This window comes from Poecilia reticulata, chromosome 17 (assembly GCF_904066995.2).
Source record: "Poecilia reticulata chromosome 17, P_reticulata-male-v2, whole genome shotgun sequence".
NCBI lineage: Eukaryota > Metazoa > Chordata > Actinopteri > Cyprinodontiformes > Poeciliidae > Poecilia > Poecilia reticulata.
In genome coordinates this window covers 8,388,425-8,414,071 of record NC_088846.1, presented here as the reverse complement: position 1 = coordinate 8,414,071, position 25,647 = coordinate 8,388,425, and the positions used below count along the sequence as shown (strand labels likewise).

The window sequence follows — 25,647 nt, the reverse complement described above, 5'->3', positions numbered from 1 at the left end:
ACACTTACAACTTGCATTATGTTAAATGTCAAATTTATTCAAGAAGACAATGACAACACTCAAACAGTGCAAATTTGAGGTTGTGCTGTTCTGCAGGCATCATTGTCACTGGTTTGTCATATAAAAACAAAAGCTTTTATATCAGTGAGTTATTTTGACAGAATCGTCGATGTCCGATATAAAATTTTACAGCCAATATCGGCCGATACCGATACCATGCTGATAATATTGTGCATCCCTACTTTAAACGGCACACAGAGTGCAACCTCAGAGAAATCCTTACACAGTGTTTGTGCAACTGCTGCATTATTACTGCTGTTGTGAAAAACAAAAGTATTTATTCCGCTATTGAGGTACTGAAATGCACAAGATGTACGATTCAAGCTGTTAAAACAATGGTGAAATATAATGTCCCTCAGGTGATTTATGTCAACAACACATAATTACAACATATAAGACAAATCCCATAGGTGATTATGATTTTAAATACGTTACTATGACAGGAATTGGAAATAGCACGCCTACGATTTGCTGTCCTTGCACAAACAAACATGCATACGGATTTCCAGCATAGAGTTCTTTTTAATCAGATCCATTTTAAATACTTGTCCTGGTTTACTTTCATTTCAATGAGCTCTGTGTACGGCAGACGAGTGTGGAAGAAAAAGCGAAAGCGTTAACAAGAATTTATGAGAAGCAAGCAACGACTCTGACGTTGGAAAGATGTAAAAGTTAACAAAAAGGGCAAAGATTAATCACGCAATGCCCCATGTAGACGGGATACATATTCTGCATTCGACATCCATCTGCACTCCGCAGAAATCTGCTACATGCTTAGAGGCCTTACAGCAACAATGTCATAAAAAGAACGTGCCATAAAAACATGAAAGCACACATCCTGAAACCTGATCTGCATTCGAGGTTTGGTGCTCTCAGATTGATAAGATCTGTCCAATAAAGGGGAACGAATTGGCTGTAAACTAGGACTCTTTAAATGGCTTTGTTGCTGTTTCTCAACTGTCGAGTTTAGGTTGCGCAACAACGTGGATATTGATTCGAGGAGAGAAACATTCATTTGCAGTGGTGTGAAAAAGTATTTGTCCCCCTAAAAACAGAGTTGGGTAGTAAGTTGAGTAACTTCTATGGGGACAATATGTACTTTTAGGACTTTGCTGTACTTTTTACTTTGAGTAACTTTATTATGAAGGATCGCCACACTGACTTGAGTACAATTTCTGGATTCTCTACCCACTGTGAGTAACTTCACTGAATAAAGAACAAACATGTTTTAACCAGACACAGTCACACACCTGCAACTTTTGTTAAAGTTTCAGAAGTTTTATTTTCAAAGAAACCGACGTTGAAAAATTATTTTGCCTGATTTTGTTGTTTTTTTGTTTTTTATATGCATTATTGTCATGTTGGTCCTTAATATACTAAAATTTCCACTTAACTTCTTATTCTGGTCTGTCTTATGTCATTTTTAAATATTTAAATTATTGATAATTTGATCAGTAAATCAGCACTTCAGTTGACTTTTTACCAAATATTTTTTTACTCTTGCGTAATTTCTTAGATGGCTACTTTTTATTTTTACATGAGTAAAAATATTTTGGAGTTTACATATATTTGATTACATGTGTCCTCTACCCACCTCTGCCTGAAGATTTCTTCTATTTCTGCTACACTTCAAAGTTTCAGATCATCAAAATATTGTTTGTCTTTGTACTTATTTAAATAATCATTCAAAAAAAAAATTATTATATATATATAAAAGCCAGACCTATGTGAAAATTTAAGATTGCTACTCTTTAGAGTTTTTTATCCTAAGCGATCATTTCGAATGTTTAGTTTAAGGCGAAGTTAAGTTGCGTGTCTGTAAGTTATCACTTTATCGCTGAAATAGTGACACAACCTTTTGTCTGTGTAATGAAATCCACTCCACACAGATAGATTAACAATAGTTCCTGCTCAAATGTAACACTATAGCTTTAGTGGAAACATATTTATTTCAAAACTGTTGTGCAATATTAGCACTTCATGCACACAGGACGCCTGCTGTAAGACGATTTGTCCGATTTGACACAGTGAGCCCCGTCTCCTCTGGTGAACTGCTCTGCAAGTCCAAATATTAGTAAGGTGTAAATATTAGTACAATGAATTACCCTACCTATTAGATTTCTGTCCGAACTTTAAAAGCATATTTGTTTTGAACACCGATCTAAGGAAAATTAAAAGTATTTTGTTTTGTGTTTCAAAGCAACTGTACAAGTCAACAGAAGTAGTTTCCATGTACAAGTTATTTTTTTATTACTCTGTTACTTCAATTTGGGGGGAATTAAACAAGTCATCGGGCAAAAGACAAAACCTACACAGAGAAAAACAACAATCCAATCACATCTATAATCAACTTATTGATAGTCATGGCATGTTTTGTGATACCATGACTGCCTTATTTAAATTTGTCACATTCTCCAGATAGAGGCCTGCACAGCCAACTTTTGAGACCAAAAAAGTTTTTTGTTTTTTTCTGAAGCAGACTATCCCAATTTCAACACAAATAAAAATCTGCACAAAATGGTTCAAAAGATGAAAATAACTATATGAAATATTTTTTTAATGCCTCTGTAGAGTTAACTAAAACAATGAAAACTACACTAACCAGCCACTTTTGCAGGTATACCCTGCAAATGTACAAGGTTCCATGATGTGAAACTCTTGTTCCCTCACAACCCACAGGTGCTTGGTTGGATTCAGATGTGGTGACTGTGTAAACAACTGGAGAAAAGCTCATTTATTGTCATAGCCAGAAAACCCTTTGAGATGATGCACACTTTGTGACATGATGCTTTCAAATCCTGGGAGAAACCAGCAGACGATAGATAGGTGCACTGCTACCATCTGAATGTTGCACCTTAGTTTGATTGGACCAGAAAACGTTTCTCAAAGTCTTACTGTCCAGTTGGGGTGAGCCGAACAATATTGTCTTTCAATCAGACCGTTCTCTTCAGAGATATTTGTAAGAAAATCCCAGCACATCAGCAGTTTCTGAAATACTCTGGCCAACCTGTGTGGCACCAACAACAACGCCACATCCTAACTCACTTAAATCCCCTTTCGTCTCTGTTCTGATGCCTAGATTGAATTTCAGGAAGTTGACTTTACCAAGTCCTGTTATCTGACTGAATTAAGGGTGTTTTCACGCCTGATAGTCTGATATATTTCAACTGGGGACCAAAATTGCAACATTTGTTACAATTTTTCACTTGCTGCTTTTAAATGAAGCAAACCCTTTGAGCAACCTGTTTACGCTCTTGCTTGTGGTGGCACTGCACCAAGAACCACAGAAGGGAACGACACAGAAACCTCTGGACAAGCAACCCAAAATGGAGTGGAGTCAGATTTTAGTGGTTGTAAAATGTCTCCTTTGTCTTTGGCAAATGTGCCAAACAAACACTCTTCAACAATGGGCTCAGCCCAACCATTTCTCCACAGTGCTATATATTCAGATCTTGGTTGTATTTACCCACAATGCTCTATTCTTTAGTCATTGCTGCTTTTGGATCAGTCTCCGGTCTGCTTGGCTTTCACAGTCAAAGCGCCTCCGACTTTACGTCAACTGAGCCCAGACCTAGGTTTGAAGGCCGATCAGAGTTCGCTTCTTTTGGTCTGCCTTAGAGTTCGATTGTGAGTTCACAATCTTCCCACACAAACCGGACTTTCTAGCCAAACAAACTGGAGTTTGATTAAATCGGACTAAACAGAGCTGGTGTGACGGCACCCTTAGAGACCGCCATGCGATTTGCTAATTAGCAAATATTTGTATTAGCAAATATTTCAGCAGCTGCATTCAACGCAGTTACTAGAAAGTGTACATCTGAGACCCGTTATTTATTGTTGGGTTAATAAAAAATTATTTGAAGCCGCTGTCACAGTTTCTCTTGCCATGTACGTGTTATGGAACGGGAACATAGCCATGATGTCACTGTCTCAAGCCAAGTCTATGAGAGAAAACAGAAATGCCTGCCAATTGCTGAAAAAAGGAAATTCTGATTAGACATTTTCATATATTAATCGTGTTTAATTTAGAACCATTGGGTAATCAGAGAGCTCCTCAGTATGCGCTCCAAGGTCAGGGACTAAACAAATGGAGACACAACTTAGTGTCTCCATTTCTACATCTTAAAAATGAAATGTGCAGTAATTGTTGCATCTTGTTTTTATGCTAAATTTATCTTTTGATCTTAAGGCGTCTATTTTTCTTACTACCTTTTATCTTTCCATAAATCATACAAGGTTTCCCCCAGAAAACCTGCTCAGTCCAGTAGCTGGGGCAACTGGGATTCATTCATCCAGCAGCCTGTTGTGTTTTTGAGTAAAAAAATGTTTAAAGAAAATACCACTTGATAATTATGTGTTATTGGAAGATTAATATCTAAACACCAACTATAAAGTCTTAAAAATGCAAACAAAACAAAAAAAAAATCAATAAGCAATGCTAAGCCTGGTGGGGGCACAAGTAAAGCCTGGTGGTCTGCCAGGCTTATAATATACTGGGGGAAACCCTGGCATATAAGAATGATGTTATACAGATTATGCTGCATTAGTATTCCTTGTCTCAGTTGTATACAAATGATCTTGCTTCCAAACTTTTGTAAAGTGTATCTGACTGTTGAATGCATTTGTTTTGTCTTTACACCCTAACCCAGATGTTTTGGGGGTCTTTTCCCCTTAAATAAGGCATTTATTGCCTTCTACCCAAGATGTAAGAAACATCTAATCTGAGGTAGTCTTTGTAAAACTTAATTATCTCTCTTTTTTTTTTTTGATCAAGCACACTTACACATGTAGAGGGACATCTCTGATCCTCTACATTCTCATGTATCCCTGCCCCTGTCAGTTGACTGTATCAGCAGGTTTGATCATAACATATCATTCACATCCATCTTCTGAAAGAGGATACACACAAGGCGCTGCGCAAGCACACACACCGGTACCTACGGCTTTTGTTACAAGGTCAACCCATTGGACGTCATTGTGTGGAGGAACAGGCGCTGCGGAGGACTTCAGAGTGTGTGTGTGTGCGTCAGTGTGTGTGTGTGTGTGTGTGTGTGTGTGTGTGTGTGGGGGTGTGTGTGTGTGTGTGTGTGTGTGTGTGTGTGTGTGTGTGTGTGTGTGTGAGTGTGTGTGTGTGTGTGGGTGGGTGGTGCACATTGTGGAAGAACAAGCGTGTGATCAAAGCCATCGGGTCTGTCTTCGCCGGAGGTCACAGGAGGTGACAGACATTCACAGAAGGAATCATCAGGCGATGAAGATCCCCTCTTCATCGTCTCATGAACTGAATGAAGAATCAATGGGCGTCTTCATTCCAACAATCACTTCAGCCCAGGAGAAATGGAACATCAACTAGTCTCCATACTAAAGCAGTGCGGTGTGTGTTATGAGATTCTGCTCTGCTGTGTCACTCTGACCGGCCGCTAGGAGACTCCTGTCCAGCAGAGCAGCTTTGGGTCCTTTGTCCTCACTGCAATAGAAATTTTTAACACCTTCTGATCTCCACCTGATATCATCTTGCATTTGTGTAAAAATTAACCTCTGGTCCTCTTCAAAGCACGAGGTATACTAAATATGATATGTTTCATTTTCAGTCTGAATGTAAAGACATCGTATTGTTTCTTTTTTTCCTTACAAACTTGTTCAGTTAACTTTCCACTAAAAAGACTCTCCCAAAGGTTTAGTTGGACAAATTTAAAAACGTTATGATCTTCCAGAGGTGTAAAATTTGTTCACTTTTAACATTAATCTGCCTCTTTGACTGAGTTCAAGTCAATTTGAATTTTTCCAAAAAACCTCTCATTTACTCAATTCCTTTAAAGTTCCTGCCTTTAAACTGTAAAAGTCTTTCTTCGTTTTTTTCTTATTCCAATTCCAACCTGTGAGTCGACTGATGAGTTCAGGGCTTGAATATAGCAAAGGAGCTAGAAGCAGCTGCCAGAAATACCAGAGTATGAGGCCCGGTTCCCACAGAGAGCTTAACATCTCCATTCTCAGGTCAGGAACAAGTTGAGACAGAGAGAGACTCTCTAAATTAAGACTGAAATTTCCTGATTAAAATCATTTCAAGCATCCATGTCAGAGCAGATTACTAACCAGTATGTCATTTCCCTGACACACACACACACACGCACACACCCACACGCACGCACACACACACGCACACACACTCACACGCACACAAACTTCCAGATGTTCATTGCACTATGTTGATTTTGCTTAAGCATTTAATACCAGTACCTGCTTAGAACTCAACCCCAGTGAGCTGAATGAATTTTATTAAGGGTGAAACATTATATCCAGCTCAAAAGATGAGACTTTACACAAAATTGGATTCATAAGGCAAGATGAGAATCTCAAAATTACTTTGGTAAACCTTATTTTCACAGAGTAATGATTTTTCAAGGTGTAAATCTCTAAAGCTTCCAGTCCAGATTTGACTAGTCTATATATTGAGATTTTAAGCTTATTCAACTTAATACCCACAAAATATCGAAAATACTTTTTTGCATTTAATAAACATAAGACTTTGTTACATCCAGCTTGAAATTACACCCTGTTCAGTGTAGTTATCAGTCCAGCTTTGATCAATTTAAGTTTTTATTTAATTATCTATTTGAACAACAGAAGATCGAATACAATACAAGCTCAATATAAAATGTGAAATAATCCTTAAATTCAACGCTGATACAAAACTGATAGTAATACTGACTAGTTTTTATTAGTTATTTTTGTCAACATAAAAACTGCTTCCTTCTGTTTAACTTCAAAATAAGAGTTTTAAAAAACGGCTAGAATGTCAAAAACACCACTAGGTATTGTGGTTCTCCTGCAGCATAACCACAAAGGGTGGATGTACAAAACTGAAACTGAACAGTTCAGATCTGCTGAAGGTTTGAAGGGAGAAGACAATGAAGGTCAGCTTACTGCTGGAATCAAAGAGAAGACCATTACTGTTCAGGCAACTTAAAACATTCAAGGCCTCTAATCACCGCAGAAACACGGAAATATCTTTAAAACCAAATCTATTATCCAGCGCGACAAAAGCTATTGTTGCCGACAATACGCAAGTCATCTCTACGTAGGGAGACTATCCCTGTGAAAGCCCTGGCCGGTGGTATCAAATACGCAGTTAACACTGCACGTCAAACCCTCCGTCATTGGATCCAGCGGATAAACCACTAAATCACACCACAATAGCCGCGGACTCGTCTCATTCACATGGGCCACATGAAAAGGAAGGGAAGCCTGACTTCCATGGCTCAGGCCAAGCCAGACAAAGGGCTCTCGAGCCCGGACCGCCTCAGGACAAAATCATATGACACTGGCGCACAGGAAATCACCCAAATTGTCCTTTGTCTGGGACATCAAAATCCCTCTCCCCTCAGCGCGGGCGATGCAAGACGGCTCAGGAACGATGGATGGGAGAGGGGGACAGAGTCAGGGACTGGGAGGCGACAGAAGACGAGAGAAGCTTTCGATGATTTCTTCTGTACATGAGGAAGTGAACTAGTAGGAGCCTCCTTTTGTTTTTCTCCATTGTTTCTGGTTTAGTTCTACTTGTGTTTTGGTTGCAGACTATTGTCACTGCACCAAAAAACACACACATTGTTTTCTCTGTTATCTCTGTTTATCTTTCCTTTGTCTCGAAACATTCTTCTCTGTTGGAGAAAGTCATTCCCACAGCAATACGTAGCCGCCATCTTGCCTCATTGCGATGCGGTGTTTCATGGGTGATATGGCGTGTCGGTTTTCCACGCTGCGAGGTTTTCTCACCATGTTTGCTATTTGTGTTCCTTTCATTACTTATGGCAACATTCAAATTGTAGATCTCTGTTAACAATGGCTTTCTTCTCTGCCCTCTTCGCTAAAAAAAAGCGGATGTGTTTTGTCCTGGCAAAGTTCAAGACGGGTATAGAACTTTTTCCAAGACACTTTTTTCATCAACTTTTTATTTATTTATTTTTTTTTGCCCTTTGCTTCATCCGCTGGTTTTCACAGTTTGATCAAACTTTGATTTGATCAAACAGAAAAAAATATAAAAAGTTTTGTGATGGTTGTGCAAGCATTTAAATGAAGGCAAGAATGCAGAAGACAGTCAGTGAGCATGATCCAAAGTGATGTGCAACATTCAAACCCAACCTGCAGCGTCACGCCCCCCCCTTAGTCCCTCCTCATGTGTACAGGGATGTATTTGAACAGGTGAGTACAGTCAAAGAGGGACGAGCACGAAGGCAGGCAGCCGGCCGGCCGGTCAGCCGGGCTGCCAGGTCCGGCCTGAGGCAACGCTGGCTCTCATCTATTCAACCTCACAACTCAGGCAGACAGACGGCTCCCCTCTGGTCTTCTGCTTCATCCCTGTGTTCCCTCCACCACCACCACCTCTCAGGTCTCTGAAAACAACAACACAAATGCACAATAAATTCCACTTTGTACGATGTTTCTGTTTCGCTTGATGGATTTGTGTGGTCGTCTCTGCAACCAGGGCTGGTTTAAGACCTTGTGTGCTCTAAGCAGAGATGCTTTGTGGTGTTCCCGCAACCCTATCAAAATCAAAAATTATAATAAACTTTTATAAAAAGCAATTTGTAAGGTGTTATTTTTGCTTTTAAAATACCAGAATTTGTGCATGATATTATATTTTTGTCTGTCTGATGTTTTTAAATATTAAGTCAGATGATCTGATGAGTAGCCTGTTAATGAAATACATTTTTACTCTTACTTAACATACCATGTTATTCTGTCTTCTGTGGAATGCATACGTTTTTAAAACCAAATTTTGGGAATTTACAAATCGGAAAAGTGTACAGAATTGAAGCCATGGTGTATTCTTTTGTTGGATGTGTTCAGAGTGCTGCATCTGCAAACATGCGTGCCCACAAGAAACACACCGATTCATTCTGCTTCACACGGCAGTAGAACAACTTGGCTGCACAGACGTGTTGCCAAACCGGCTGCTGCAGCGGGATCTTTCAGGGCCCAAGGGAAAACGGTCGGAGACGCATTCTGATTGAACCAAAACTATAAAACCAGCAGTCAAATTTTTTTAACTTTACATCTTGCAACTGATTCTCAATTCTGGAGTTTAATTGGACCAGCTCCTTTGATGAGAAAGAAAAAAAGCTTGATTGGACAAAACTACTCACCTTACCAATGGTACATGCTCAACGTAAATGCCAAGGTTTACAACATTTTGCAAACATCAAAATCTTCACCAACAGAGTTGCCTAAAATGACAAATATCTTTAATGTAAGGAAGTCCACTTCTTAAGTCTTCATGACAACACAATGCCTGCTGGAATGAGTCTGCCTCTGCTGTTCAAGGCAAATAAATCTGCAAGTCATCTGCAAGTCATCTGCAGAGCAGCGAAACGAAAGGCTGTGCCGTGAACCAAACGTCCCCACGGGCGCGACGTATGGACCGCAAACTACCTGGACCGCAAACTACCTGGACCTAAAATTGAGCCTCAGTCCACACGTTTTTATTCACATAGCGATGTCTTCCCAGACAAGCAGGTCCAAAACCGCAGAAGAAGAACAGATCCTTCAAGACCCGCCCATTATTGGACCTCTTCAAAGATTTTAAGACCAACAGCACCAAATCACGACACAAATCTTGGGATATTTATGATCCGACGTCGATTAAAAGTTCCACAACTTCATCCTTGATCTTTCCGCTGTGTTGCTGTGCCATCGCGATGCTTTTAATTCAGTAATGTTTTTGAATGAACCTCTGAAGGGATCCACTGGGTTAAACACAGAGAGTAAATCACACACATGTGCGCTTTATTTACTACATTTGGTGACTTTCAAAGCCACCGGATTTTAACGAGGGGTATTAAAGTAAAAAGGGGGCATGCATGCCAATGTTTTCCAATAGCTCACTGTGGCGAACCATTACAGTCTGGGTCAAAGCACGACAAATGAGCAGCATGCTTTTTTTTTTTTTTTTTTAAGATGACCGAGTTTGTGTGATTGTAGGTAACCGACCCATTTAACGGATCTAAACCACGGCGAAAACAAGAAGAGCTCGTCTAAAAACACCTTTTTCACTGAACTGTGACACTTTCATCCAATTCCTACTCAAAAGACAAAAAAAGGGGGGGAAAAAATCTCACGTTGCAAGTTTCTCTTTGATCTCTCTCAAAGACATGAAGAAACACGGGGGGCTCGTGTCTTTGTGAGAACGCCTGGAGCGAGACATTAAATATCACCAGGAACGACGGCCACCATCTCCAACCTGAGAACGAGGTGGCACGATTGTTCAGGGCCCAGGTGGGGTGTGGGTCGGTTAAAGTCCGTCTTGTGTTCGGTAAGTCAACTGGTACCGCGTCTGTCGGATTTTGTGAGCAGGCGAATGCGTACATCAGCCAGAAACAGCAGGACTTCAATCCGTGTCTGCGTTAATCCCAAACCAGCCGAGCATTGTCTCACTGTTTGCTCTAGCATGAGCGCTAGGTTTACCCACATGCTTGCAAAAATCTTGACAACAAAAACAGCCACACTGGACACTTCCCCTTTAACAAACTGAAATCTTAGATACAGGATTAGGACATGGATCAGCTTCTGTCGGTTACAAGTGTTACAAACTGATTATCGAAGGATTTAGGGGTTTTTGGGGGGATGTGAGCTTCTCTGGAGAAACCAACAAAGACAAGGCTGCATTCACAACTAAACTCCACCAGATATCCTGAAAGACCAAAGAACATTCCTTATGTTTTCAGCAGAGTGGATGTCAGCTAAACGATCCGACTGTTGAAGACACCAGTCAAGTTTTCAAGCACGGTATCTAAATGTTGCTCTAAAAATCACCAGTACTCAATATAAGTGATAGAAAACATAATAGGAAAAACAGACACTGGAGAAACTGAAATGTATCTTAAACTCAATGCATGCGCTGACAAATTAGGACTGAGAGGAAGCAAGAAGAAAAAGGAAAATCATAAACTGTGACTAAATAACTTTTTTGTTGTTGCTGTTTAATTTGACAACCTACATTCAAGCCTGCTTATTGCCAGATTTGCAGAAACAGGAAGTTCAACTTCAACACAACCTGTTTGACAACATGAAGTGGGTTTAAAAATCCCATAAAGCAACATGTCACAATGCCAAGCTCTAAAGAAATTAAATTGTGTGTGTGTGTGTGTGTGTGTGCGTGTGTAGGTGGGTGTGTGCGTGTTTATAAACACTTCCTTTTTACATGTAAATCATTCACTTCTGGTCTTTTTTTAGGTATCTCCACAGACCCCTGGTTTGCCCCTATTCTGAGACGCCTTTCAGAGCATTTTTTTTTTTATGAACGAGACATTTCTCGCCCCCCACTGAGCCTGATTTAAGTCACAGCCTCCTTTAGCAGTTCCACAGCAAATGTGGTGACATAATTCACAAGAAAACATTACAGGCAATAGAGGAAAATAAACAGACTGAAAAATATAATCCAAAAAAAAAACATAGAGACATCTACTCAGCACGGAGGGAGAATATATTTACAATATTTGTACTCCTAGACACTCAAAGTACACAAAAAAATGCACTTAAGGACTAAAAAAAGTGAATTTTGCAGTGAGACTAAGCAACGAGGCGAAATGAATACTTTTTGGAAGGCTGATGTTCCATTACATTTATTGAAAACTAAAACCATGTCAGATGTCAGACAGAAGTGGACAATTGTCTTGGGAAGCTTTGCTGCTTCGGGGCCTGGACAGCTTACCACAGCCGATGAAACCGTTCACTCTGTTCTCTAAGTGCAAAAGAGCAGAAACAGTTTATGTAGATGAAGCACAATTGCCAATTTAGTCTATAAATGACTAAAAACTAGTATGGAGAACAAACAGCCATACGGTGAACTTTAGTTTTTAAATTCCAACGGACTCTAAAACGTGCTCGTATTACTTTTGGGTAAACTAGAAGGGTGGTTTAATCATTTCAGCCTGACAAAATATTCCTGTTCAAAAGGAGCCTGTACATGCGCCCCTTCTGCGCGCTGAGGAGCACGTGTGTGTCGTCTATCACCTTCTGTTGATCTGTTCCTTTATCCCTTTGCTGATTACAGAAAGCACCATGCAAACAAAACCTATCATTACCTTACAGTCAGGCTTTGGGAAGATTAGACGTGCCTCCGAACAAGCCGGCTGTTACCTAATATGTTCCACTGATATTCTTCAGGCCAAACAGGACGGCAGTAGGAACTGCAATGGGATATCCCAGTGCGGCTTTAGCTGCATTTACAACCGTCAGACAAGACAAACATATTTGCCCTTTTTTTTATGGGTCGACCACTGTGTTAAAGATCTAGTCTCACAGAGCTTGACCGACTCGAGAAAATGTATTCTTTGCCGTGGCCCCACCTAATGTGTCAACAGTTTGTCTTTTCTTCGCACCGAGCAGGTAGGATTAACTTGGACTCAAGTCAGGATCAACCGTGAGCGTGGGTAATGCCGAGGTTGTTTCTTTCCATGGAAGAGCAGGATGTGAGTGTTGCTCTGCGCTGGCCGGATGAAATGGGCGTGCTTCGAGCCGGGCAGCAGGTGCTAAGTGCACGTCCTTTTACACCTGTAGTCAGTGTGTTTGTTTCGGTCGGTTTTGGGTTGCTTTGTTGATTGAGGGTTTAAGATAAAAAAGTTTTGTCGTGCGAAGAATTTTATTGTATTTTTTTTCTGAGCTGATTTCAGGAGGAAATGAGGTCTGAAAACTGACACACACTCATGTTCCACCCCTGCTAGCACCATTATCTCAGGTTGTCATCTCTCCCTTTCAAGAAATGGGGATCCTCTGGCAAATCCCCACCACCACCCCCGCCCTCCCACCACCACCTCTTTGCTTGACATACACACACCGACACACACACAGTGGGTCAGTGTTCTCCCCTCGGGGGGTTGACCAAGATGAAAGAAGGTGCGGTGAGGGGTTACTAAAGGAAGAGATGAAACTGATGACATGACCTCACTCCTCATCTTGTCTTTTGCTCTGCTTGTTTCCAATATGAAACACTTGCATTTCCTTTCAGCACCAGGGAGAACTTTATGCTTTAACACAAAATAAAACACCCTGTAAATTAATTCATACTCATTATTTTCATGTTGTTATTCTACAATCATGTATTTTTTTCTTTTCTTTACCAAATTCAATGGAATAGACCAACATAAAGTATGTGGAAGGAGATTGCTGAAATGGTTTTGGAAATATTTTAAAAGTTAAAATTAAAATCCAACTAAATAGTAAAAAGGGTCAAACCTGTTTGTAATTAAATCTTCAGTAAATCCAGTTTTTTTTTTTCTTTGTAGAGGGTTTATTAGAAAACAAACATCACAATGAAGACCAAATAACGTAGGACACAGGTCAGGAAGTGTCCGACGATCCAGGCAGGAATGAACAGAACAGAACGACTAACGTAACTTTAGGAGTGAGTGAATTAATGTTTGTGAGGAAACGCTGCCACCTCGTGGCGCCCCGGCGTTACTGCAAGGTCGTCACTTTGCAAGCGCTCTCAGCATTTAAGCAGATTCTCCTGAATACAGGCCCTAACTGAGCATGTGGCATGACTCAAACCTCACCGACATTTGTCTGACTTGGAAACAAACATTTAAAAATTCTGAGAAGACAGACTTTAAAAAAGAACCATCCCTAAATTTTCACATCTTCAAAAACTTCAAGACGAAGAAGAAAATTTCTTCTATCTTACCGTAATTCTTACCAGCTCCCCTCTTCTGCTAAAACAACAACAACAAACATAACTCCACCAGCCATCAAGCTGCTAACGCATGATGTTTTGTGGTGGGTTGATTGTACGTGAAGGTGTTAGTTTACTACCAATTTTGTTTTGTATCTAGGCAAGCAGCTTTACATGTAATTTGGTTACGCTGAACTTAATTTCTGTGTAATGTCAAAGAGTAAAATGTAAGCAGGAATTTTCAGTTCTATTCATAAAATATGTTGAAAACTACATATCATTCTCCTTCATCTTCACAATTATGTACTAATAGTTTTTGTTCATCAGATGAAATCCAAATAATACACACAATCTTATATATTGAAGTACATGTTATATATGATTGTAACATGTAACATGTTACAATCATATATAACATGAACTCAACACATAAAAAAAAAGTTGGTGAAACTTTTAAAGGAAAATCCATTTCACTTTTACTTTACTCTTATGTTGCAATCCTAGGGGATTTTATTTCAGATTTCATTTGCAAAAAAAAACACACACAAAAAACTGGGTGGAGCTGCTTGATGACATTAGTGATCCTAATGGCTGCTAACCAGCCTTCAGGGGTTTCTTCTGTAATCTGGTTCAGTTTCCTGCCTCTTCCTGCAGGCGCCTTCGGGATAGATCGCCTGGTACCTCTGGCACCCAGCCTGCGGCTAAACAGTCCTGTTGAACCGGCCAATGGTATGTGTGTACTAGTCATTAAATCAATATGTACTTTGTGTCAAAATGTGTGCACATGTGTGTGTATTTATGGGTCTGTTCACGTGCACTGTGTGCATACTAATATGTGTGTGTATATATATATATATATATATATATATATATATATATATTGTATGAACCTTCAGGAGTTGCTGGGTGTGAGAGTGGACATGGAAGGTACTATCAAGTGTCATATTGATTCGTCCGTGTGGGCTTGTGTTTATAAAATGCCAATAATGACCACACCACGCTGTGTACATCCTCATTAGGACTCACACTGTGTGACCTCCAAAAGACGTGGCTTGGACATCAGAGCTGCGGAACAAAAGAAAAAAAAAAGGTTATTGGTTTTGCTTTCATGCATCAGATGATACCAACAAGGACAAAATACCATTTTAAATGTACCAGATTTAATAAGAGAAATCTCTTTCAGACGTGTGTTTTGTATCCCATTCACACTTCAACTTTTTCGTGTCTACTTTAGTATACGTCATTTTAAAGCTTTAGGTTATATAAAGTGCAATCTAGTGACAAACATCCCTCTGGGGCTCATTCAAATCCCTTACTGCTCATCAGTTTCAACATGTCCCTAATATGATAGAGATTTATCTCAACAACCACTAAGTACTCGTTGTTCACTGGGTCAAATTTGCGTAAATCTTCAACTGATTATGTATTTAGAAACTTGTCGCATAAATTACCTGCAGTCAGTGAAGTATACCTGCAGTTTTAAGCAGCTGCTATGTTTAGTTTTGTTGTTTTTGAATAAGAATGTCAGTCAGTTCCACATTATGCACAGTACCTATGCTAAAGTGCTCAATTCACTTAATTTTTACACGCATGTATATGTTTTGCCACTTTACAACCAGAAATCTCATGATATTTTATTGGGATCTTATATTGTAGGCCAACATAAAGCCGCCGACAACTGGGAAGAGTAAGATAAAAGAAAAGTCCTTTCTTAAAATCACTGCAAGCATGGCATAAAATCTCTACTCTGATATCCTTAACTAAAAGTGAGTGCAACCAATTGCCTTAAAAGTCACTTAATTGGTAAATAGGCTCCACCTGTGTGCATGCATGGAATAACTCCAGCTGCTCTGTAAAGGCCTCAGTTGTTTGTTTGAGAACAGTAGTGAACAAACGGAATCATGAACACCAAGGAACAGAACAGACAGGTCATGGAGCGAAGCATAAAGGCATAGGAGGAATAAAACGCTTGAAACATCTTATCATACGCCACTCAGTCCAGCATGGAAGATCCACTTGTGCGTTGCCATAGTGACAGCCCGACCTTGAGGTCATGGTCAGAGGAGCAACTCTGGTAACTCTGGAGGAGTTGGAGCTCGGGTTGATGAGTCACTGTTATATGGACAACTATTAGTCAGGAACTCCATAAATCTGGCTATTATGGAAAAGTGGCAGGAAGAAAGCCATTAAACATGTAACATTTGGTAAAACAACAGTGTAGAAAATAAACACTGAAAGGTCCTCTCTTCAGGAGGAACTCATTTTCATCTTATTAGCCAGCTAACATTGCAATCTCACCCTGAAGACACACACATCGTCACCACGGTAAAAGATGTTGGTGGCAACATCATGTAGAGGCAGTGAAGTTGGACAGATGCCGAATCAGTTTTATTTATAGGAAAAATGGCTAAATTGCATCACTTGATTTTGCACCATTTGGTCAACGACAGCAGGGTTAGATTTAAAAAACATGTCGTAAAAAAAAAATTCACATAGTGGGAATACTTTTGGAAGGCATCGCAATATGCCCATGCAACATCTCCGTTACCTTCAACATCAATCGTAGACTGAAACAAACTCTTAAGCTTATGAACGCTGGTGTTTTCCCACTGAATGGAATAACTAAATCACACACAATCCCAAGTATAAGTGTCCAGATTATTAATTGGTTGCACACTTGACTGCTACTTGTATAATCAGTGCATCGCTTTTGCCCAAAATGTTCTGCAACACATTACTCCTCATCTGATTACCTCTCTTCCAAGACTTTATTAACATCTGACAGCACTTACAGGAGCCCTTAAAGGGTTGGGTCTTCACGCTGGGTCTAATAAGGCCCTACCTTGGGCAGCTTTTCTTTGAAGCTTGGATGCAGATCTGAGCAGCAGTCCGTTGTACTGAGAGAGAATATACTGCAGTAATTCCCCCTCTAATTACGCTCGCAAGGAGCTCCTCGATCATGAGCTCTGATGTTTGGTGCTGCAGGTCTCTCTAAAACAGCTTAACCAAAAGAATAGCAGGTATAAAACTCAGAAAACACGGAGTTCTCCTGGACGGAGATGTCGTCTGAGGATCTGGTGCCAGATATCCAACGGCAAGGGCAAGATTATTTGTGGGAAAAACTTGGTACATGTCAGGTAAAAGCCTCTAGATGGCAATAGCGCCCTGCATATGTTTTTTTTTTCTTCCCAATTCAAAAAGCAATTAAACTGTTCCTGACTACTATCAATTTGCTTAAGGATCGCTTTTGTGGCTATGGTAACTTGTTACTATTGCTGTTACCTATTACTATCGTTCTGCACCACATGATCTGTTCACTTGCATTGCAATTGCAAAACAAGCCATGAAAGGCACAATTACACTTGACCTTATGCTGACATTAATCTCAGTTACATCTACCTCTCTGCTACGCTGTTTTCTGTGTCGTCTTTCTGTTGCCGTCACGATCCTCCGAATACCTCGTGGTTTTGGGAGCGATATTGCCAGCATGTTGCCATCCCTTTCCGTCTCAATTTCGGTGAGAGTTTGCCTTTCAAGAGAGGCTCCTATCTCGCTGCGGTTTTCAACCCAGGTGTAAAGTTTTATCGGCATCTGACAATACTTGTCTTAATGACTGACTCATAATCAAACACTCATACATGTTGGTATTTCACTTTATGGAGAACAGGCCTCGGTTTTGGCAACGTCTGTCACAGCAGGATTTTCTGCCAGTCTGCAGCGGTTGGAGAAAGCATTTAGAACGGCGGTCTGCTGACTCGCAGAATGAATCCTGCTCTATGCAAATGGATTAATTAACGGATAAAAGCCGTTTGTTTTAATCTAAACACGTTATTTTTACCAGATCCGCACCAAACCCATTTTTCTCGCGCGCTTTCATTATGTTTGGTTTTGCGTAAAATGGAAGTAATCGTTAGCGGCAGACCTGCATGCCTAGATTTTGAACTTGTGGTTTGTAAAAATGCGAAACACTCAGAAAATGCGAAATTAGGATCAACCTTACACCCTGTGCATAAGTGTAAGGCAACATTTCCAAGGACTCTTAGGATTCTTCTTAGGATTTCTTGTCTCACATGTTTATTTTTTTGTCAGACTGAGAAAAACAAGTCAAAATGTGCAAGTAAACATTTCTGACTTGTATAAAGACATCTGTGGCTAACATAGCTGTCCTTCTTTACAGCAACAGCCGAACGCCTACCATTCACGGAGTCTGTCACTTTAATTCAGTCATGCTTGAAGCCAAGATCATCCACCAAAAAGCCTGGGAGCCTGAGGCCTCTGAACTGCTCAAGAGACTTAACAGAAATCGCTGAGGTTGTTTCATCAGGAAGCGGGAGCCAACGTCTGATATGTGGGTTGAAGTATTGAAAGCCCAGATTAACGCTGGAGCAATCAGGCCTTGATCTTCCACAACTGCGCTGTTTTCACATTTGAGCTCTTTGTGTCTCTCTTCTTGATGTTGCTTGGGAATGCTGCAACTACGACTACTGCTTCCTTCTGTAACTCATCCTTTTCACACCCAATATCAGAAAAGGGTTAAGACCAGCAAGTTATTGTTCTACATCAGCAAATCCCATTGGAATCAAGTACAACTTTTGGCAGTGACTGACTGTGAGACTTCCTGTCTATACAAACCAGACATTTCTGGACATTGATTGGATATTGCAGTAGTTACTGGCATACTTCCAACAGTCATTGATTTTTTTTAGACTTTGTCAATTGAATTTTTGTACAACTTGCTGTTCTGATGTGCCTAGAATTATCACTTCAAGATGGTCCCTCTTACGATTCCTCTTCAAGCTTCAAAGCCTTAGTGTGATTAGCTTACAGTGATGAATGAGCATACAATTTTGGGGAGAATTTCTTCTTATTCCACCCATTAACAGTGTGAAGGAAAGCACACTTGACATTGCATAACCCTGCCCAGAAAACACATTCAACCTCCCCTTCTGCATGCTGAAAAGATTGTTTTCTTCACAGCCATGATGGAGATCCCAAAATCGTAAGTACAGCTAAATTCTGAAGATGGTTACAATGTCTTTGAAAACTTATTGGTAGAAATTATATTTTTGACACTACAGTTGTGGTTGAATGACATGATCTTCTGAGGGTGAGGTGAAGGGGTATCAGGACAGGGTTGGAAGGTAATGTGATCACCAATATACTCGTCATGGTTTCTACAGTTATTGTACATCAAGGCCAATGGCTGTAGTCTGGCCATTGCCTTCCACATATTGAATTGACATTAAAAGCCGCCTTGTTGGGATTGGCACTTCTCTCTTCGCAGGATGGGGGATGGTTACTTAAAGGGGAGGCAATTTCCAGTAAGCTTGTCAGCATCGAACTGGCACATCAGATGTTATGGGCCAACGTTGGCGATCAGATAAAATTTAAAACCTCAACACGGCCCCTGCCTCCAGGAAGCAATCGCCCAGATCATCTTGTAACAGTCTGTATTGGTGCAAATTTGAAGGCATTTTTGACTGAAGTCTCTTTCTCTCTTCTTTTTTTGATGGCCTCATGAAGAGGATACACAGGGTTGTCCATAATTTTCTTGACTTTATTTCAAATCATTCTTTGCACCATTGTCTCCTGAGGTTCCACACAACAGAACCAGCTTCCTTTATCAGGTTAAGCCTTTGTATGTCCCTGGTTCTGATGACAGCAGAAGAAATGAGACTCAACAACAGACTTATACAACTGCAGCATCTTCCTGTAATTATTGAAGTATCTAAGCTACCTCAAGAATTACAGCCTGTTCTGTCCTTTCTTGTAGACAGCTTCACTGTTGAATCTCCAATCAAGTCTGTTATCCAAATGAATACCAAGGTATTTATATTCCTCAACCACCTCCACTAATGATTGCCTTCATGCCAAAGCGTCTTTAAAACTTGTGCTATCTAGCTATGGTACAATAAGGCGTGTAGTTCTTGGAAAGCTAAGAGTTGTCCTACCACAGTCTGAAAGACAGCTTCCTCTATTTGATTCCGATTCTTCATTGTACCTCTTTAGATGAGTAACCATAGCCTAAGTCATTTTTGGCTGCCTTCGCCGTTTCTTCATTAGACCCCTCATTTATTCAGACGCATGGCTTAACCCTCACTGTGTTGCTCTTAACACAGATCTTCTTGTTCCTAATAAAAATATCTTTCAACCACCAGCTTTGTGTTCACCTGGGTCACGACTGAGCCAGTAAGACTTTATTTGTATGTTTTTCACTCATTATTTGCCAAGGGTGTGAAGGTTGGACCGGGAATTCAATTTGACCAACGTTATAGCTCATACTATTAAACGAGCTAACACCTAAAATAACATCCTCCCTTAACAAAAAGCAAACAAAAAAAACATTTACTACAAGAAACAAGGGAATCTGCAAAAAAAAAAAAAAAAAGCAATGGATGCGATTTGATATTTAGGTATTTAATCCATGTCAGTTGCATCTTACAAATGGGAAAGACATGTACCATTTCCATGACGCAAATCTCTTGTAGTTCATAAGAGGGGGACAAAGTCCGATAGACATGTTCTAAAGTAATGGGGTGAATGGTAAAGTTGCAAATCTTGTTCAAAAGTATTTTCACCTGCCACTCTCAAGCTAACTGTAGAATTAGGTAAATCTAATGAAAATGCTACGTTTGAGGTGACAAAAACAGGAATTTCTTGTTCTATAAGTTACCCCCAGTGTGGATTCCAAACATTTGGTTCTAAGGTATGACTGAGCAGGAAAGCTTTGAAGCTGTGGGACCCATTGACAACATCCAACACTGGATGGCATCTAAATGGATAGAAATTCTGGGCGCCTTTGCATTAAAGCCGTATCTGCCAGGGTTCCTTCCCCACCCCCCAAATTTCTTCACAATTCATCCTGTGTGAGGAAGTCCACTCATGATATTTGAGAAGTTTTATTTTTCTTTTTTTCCAATATTTCTTACAACAATACAGACATCACAGATTACATAGTTTTACAAACACAAAGCACACCACCATCTTGGCTGCTGATGCCGCTGCGGTAAAGGGAAAAGGGGAAAATGCTCTGGGTTGGTTGAGATTGCCAGTGTAGCCTTGGGCATCTTTCCTTTAAAGAGCCTTTACTCATTTGTTACTGCTTAGGGGAAAGAAAAGAAAAAAAAACTGCCCTTTGGACTTGCTTCTTGGGACCTTTTTATGCAGCACAGCATTATGGGAATACTAGGAAAAATAACTTTTTTTGGAGACAAGTAGGGGTAAAAAAAAGAAAAAGAAAAAAAAAAAGTGTCTGCTGACTACGATGTGATCATGGCATTATCCCAACAAAAACGAAGAAGAAATGGTTGGCGAAAAGAAGAAGCTATGCTAAAAAAATGTTTCAGTTCAGAGAACATTCGGGCTGCTCTGCATGGTTTCAGGAAGGCTTGGGCAATAGGAATCTCTCCACTCAATAAAACTAACATTTGTCCTGTTATGTTCTGATCTAGTTTTCCAGGGTAACCTGCAGAAAAACTACACCACCTAAAATCTTGACAATCTAGTCTTGAGTAGTTTATTATTTTTATTATCTTTTTATTCCTGTACATTCAAATAAAACTTCAACAGACCTTAAAATGATCTTTTTTTTTCTTTTCAAAAATACAGAAGGCTTTTTATTCCAGCCATTTTTTCCCCCACACACACATTATTCCCAAACCGACTTTTGGCTCAAAAAAAAAAGAAAAGAAAAAAAAAGGGGATTTTAAATGTATACTTCGGTGTGTGTTGTTCGCGTGTACAAGTGTGTATGAGAACTCCATGTCATTTACACCCAACATTGTAAACTTACATAGAACTATATTACATGTGCTTGCACTGCTTTTTGGAATGGGGGGCAAATTTTGGTTTACTTCACTAGAACACCACAAAAAAGGGAAAAAGAAATGAAAAGAAGTGGAGGACAGGGAGCGTCAAACTTCATTTTCCGAAAGATTCGGAGGGGTATTCTCAGTTTGGTTGAAAGCTCAATCTTGATGGCTGGTCCAATTTTTTATTTTTTCCAAACACTTAAGCAAAAGTTCTGTGAGGAAAGAGTTTGCTTTTTCAGAACCCCCCCCCAAAAAAACAAAGATTAAAAAAGTAAAATTAAACAAAGAAGCTTTCTGTCAAGTCATCAACGATGATCCTGCGGTCCAAGCTGGAGTCAAATTTTAAAGAAGCGCGGGAACGAGGAGTTCATCCCCAGCAGCGTGAAGCTACCAGGAGTCAGCAGGACTTTTTATTTTTTACGGGTGGGGTAACGGTTCTCCACTGACAAAAGTCCTTCAGTGGAACCTATTTGTTAAACATCTGGGACTTCAGGTCACCGTATTTTCTTTTCTTTCTGCAAATGGACGATAGGACAGTCAACGAGAGTGTCTATGCGTCACTTCTTCAACAGAGTGTCAGCCTCCCGAAAGAGCCAGTGGAGTCTCAAAGACTGCTGTCTTGTCTCTAAATGCTCTCAGAGGTTTGGGGTGAACAGTCCACAGGAGAAAGCTAAGGGTGACAAATGGGGCAAAGGGCAGAATCCAGGGTGAAGGAAATGAAAGAGGCAGCCGTTGTGCTCTTTACAAGTAGACACGCCTCAGGTCTCCAGGTGAGGTGATGGTATTGCACTGCGGGCACAGCTTCTTGTTCCCCTGTGGTGGGTGGACAGAGAAGAGTTAGATTGGCTGCTAATGAGATTTAGCACCACTTTATGATGCTGTAAGGTGTTTGAGGTGAGGATGTTTGTTCACATAGCGATTTAATTCAAAAGGTTAGAATGATACAACTCCTGTTTTTATTTGTGATTCATTTGAATTTTCAATGGGATCAATTTTCCTATTCTTCTACTACACTTTTCCCCTTCCAGTCAACTTTCCATAAACATACTTAAATTTGACACCTTGTCAGCGTCCTTATTAGAAACCTTTAATGTTTTATCCTCCTTATGCAGGATGTCAATGACTGTCTGCTGGACGACTATCAAGTCAGCAGTTTTCCCCATGATTGTGAGGACGTAACATAAAGTGTCTGTTTTAAAAGTCCTTTTTCTCGTTATGAGATATTACAATTTTCTTATAAACTAATCTTTGGTTTTTCATCGTGAACAACGCAGTTAGCAAATAAATCTTTCAAATACATCACTGTGTGTAATTGATTGATATATCAGTGTCACTTTTTGACCTGTGTTACTAAAACAAATGAACTTTTTAATGATATTCTAGCTCAATGAGATGGACCTGAAACCTTGTGTAGGTCAAAATAAATCACTCGTTTCAACAAAGCAACATATGTAGAGTCTCCAAGTTCTTATTATGTCAAAGTTTACCAACGCCTGGCAGAAGTACTAACATTTATGGCGACTCATTACCTCCTTCCTACAAATGTGAGGATAACTTAACCTGCTTAAAGCAGTGCACCGTTTCCTCTCCTCGCTCTGCTTTGATAGCGCGCCATCTGCAGTAAAGCAGCAGGTGATAATACGCAACGCAGGGCAGAGAGCGCTCTTCGATTCGGAGTGGGTGGTCTCAAGGATTTTTTCCTCCACCTCCCGTCTTTTCAGCTTCCCTTCCATCCTGTTTATTCCGCGTTGGCTGGTAACGGCTAGCTGCAGGCGCCTTCTATTTACTCGGTTTTGCCGCGCGGCCATTACAGGAGAAGCTGGGGATCGTCGTTTTCTTGAACAACGACACAGCGTTTGAGTCAAGCAACTTGCACAGCAGCAGCAGTTTAAGGCCACCGTGCCTCATAACTGCTTCAAAATAAACAACAGCGGCGCAGTGTGAAAGGAGAAAATGAGCAACAGCTCGAGAGGAAATTGTGGATAAAACGGAAAAGGTCATGCCTCCAGTTTGGCGGCAATTCAGCTATTTAAAACAAAACAGTAAATCTGTAATTATCGATGTCGACCAATGTGAAACGTTTATAACGTGATAAATTTTTGAGCTGTATTGTCCAGAAATGTACAAAAGAAAACTGCACATTTTGTACTTTAGTAGTGCCAAGATTTTTGGGGGGGCTTTATTGCACAGACTGAATGTCGCATCAGATGGGTTAGCAACAGAAGTGAGCAAACGGCGAAGACTAAAGTCATTCAACCGACTGAAAACGAATTAATACTTTCCAACGACAGATGCAAAAAAAAAAAAAAAAAAAAAAAAAAAAAAAAGCTAGCTAGCAAGGGTTTGTTAGCGGTAGCCGTCCCGGCCTCAAATTACAGAAAGGAATGAAGATGTCAAACGTTTGCTTGACAGAAAAGTCCCGCAAGAAAAATAATTAAAACAAAACATGCGAGATTAAATAGTCCTACCATGAAAAACATAAGACCTGTGATTAACTTATTTAATACCAAATTGCAATTTTTCCTTTTTGTGAATCTGAGACATTCGAAGGCCTCAATCTTAAATTAGGCCTATCACATCACAAATTTTCTTAGACAATAAATTGTCCCAGAAGTTATTGCGACAAACAATACTGTCGTTTGAGACCACCTTCAAGGAATATAATAGTGACGGCATTATGATGGTACAAGAACACATTCTCAAAGATTATTAAACTTTAAATTCTAATGAACATTTAACACTAGAACTGGAAGACATTTTAAATATCCAAAATGAATAAACAACAGAAACTACAAATAAGATGAATCATGAAGATAAAACAAGGCAAAGCATCAAACTGAAGATCAATTTTGGTAGAAAGAAAGAGAAAAGAAAAATGATAAAACATGCACATTGAAATTATCATCATACGATTAATTGATTTATTACATAGATACATGAATTTAAGACTGAATACCTTGTTTATCTATTGAAACCTTTCTTAAGACTATAAAATGTAATTTAAAATTAATAATGGGTGTATGTAAAGCTAAACAGATTTTTTTTGTTTTGTTATATAGTCTTAACTGTGACAACTCCACAGCACACAGCGTGATCCATTTCTGACCGTAAAAGGTTGACATGGTTACCTCTATGCATTAAAATCGACGCTTGTATCGGCACCCATCAAAACGAAAAGAGACAAAAGAAAATATATATAAAGAAAGAAAAAAAAGTAACCTTCTATTGTTTCATTTGTTTTTGCCTCAATGCTGCTGGACCAAGTCTTTAAAGGACACTTTGGGTGAAGGTAATCTGAAATGTGCTTTAAAGTCTGACAGAGAAAGTCCTGCTATCATTCATGGCTCAACTGGGATGAAAATAAACAAGTTCAGGTACAAATATCAGGCTAACTTCTCAAAAGATAATCATTGTCATTGATAATTTGAGCATACCATTTTTTTCTGATTTGCACACCTATTAAAGCTTACTACTCCTGTGCGGTGCGGTTGGTAAGCGCGTACGGGTGAGCTCCCGTCATGCTGCGTCCAGCTGCCTTATTCATTACGGCAGTAAGGAGCTGGGGGTTGGTGTTAACTAGATTCCTCGGCATTTACTTTGATCAGCTCAGCCCTCCCATTTTTACAGCCGTCTCCAGGCTATGAGTTTAATGCCGCATACATTAGCACGCACAGCAAATACAGGTACACAGAACACTTTTTCTCGAAAACTAAATTACAGTTTAGGTAATGAATAAAACATGCGCAGGCGGCGGCTTTCTTTGTACCCCGATGAAGTTCTCCATGAATCAGCATTGATTTTAAATTAAAGTCATGTTCCAAACGATCATTAACACGTATAAATGCCAAATAAAAGCTTATTAAAGGCAGACCGTAATATCCCACTGCGCTAAATTGGAGATGCTCCGACTGAGCCGGGACTGGATTTGATCCTCAGCGCCAGAGGAGCAGCTCCCTTCTCCTTACGCTGATCACAGCTGCTGCGGTTCGATTTGAAACATTACAAGAGTTAGATGGATTTTATAGATGCTATGTCAATTGGAAAACAATTTTATAAAAATGGAAGAAAAAAAAAAAGAGGCAGTGAAGCCAGATGTTTTTGTGATCAGAGGTC

At 39.9% G+C, this 25,647-nt stretch overlaps 1 protein-coding gene across 7 annotated transcripts in view; it reads right to left on the bottom strand.

The window, feature by feature from the left end:
* Nucleotides 1-20,606: 20,606 nt before the first annotated feature.
* Nucleotides 20,607-25,647, bottom strand: part of rnf220a (ring finger protein 220a) — a 186,748-nt gene continuing 181,707 nt past the window's right edge. For all 7 annotated transcript variants that reach the window (XM_081598661.1, XM_081598659.1, XM_081598664.1 and 4 more), the window contains one exon: nucleotides 20,607-22,347. In XM_081598661.1, the coding sequence (XP_081454787.1) occupies nucleotides 22,276-22,347 (72 nt within the window). In that variant the 3' untranslated portion in view covers nucleotides 20,607-22,275. The remainder of the gene's footprint in view (nucleotides 22,348-25,647) is intronic.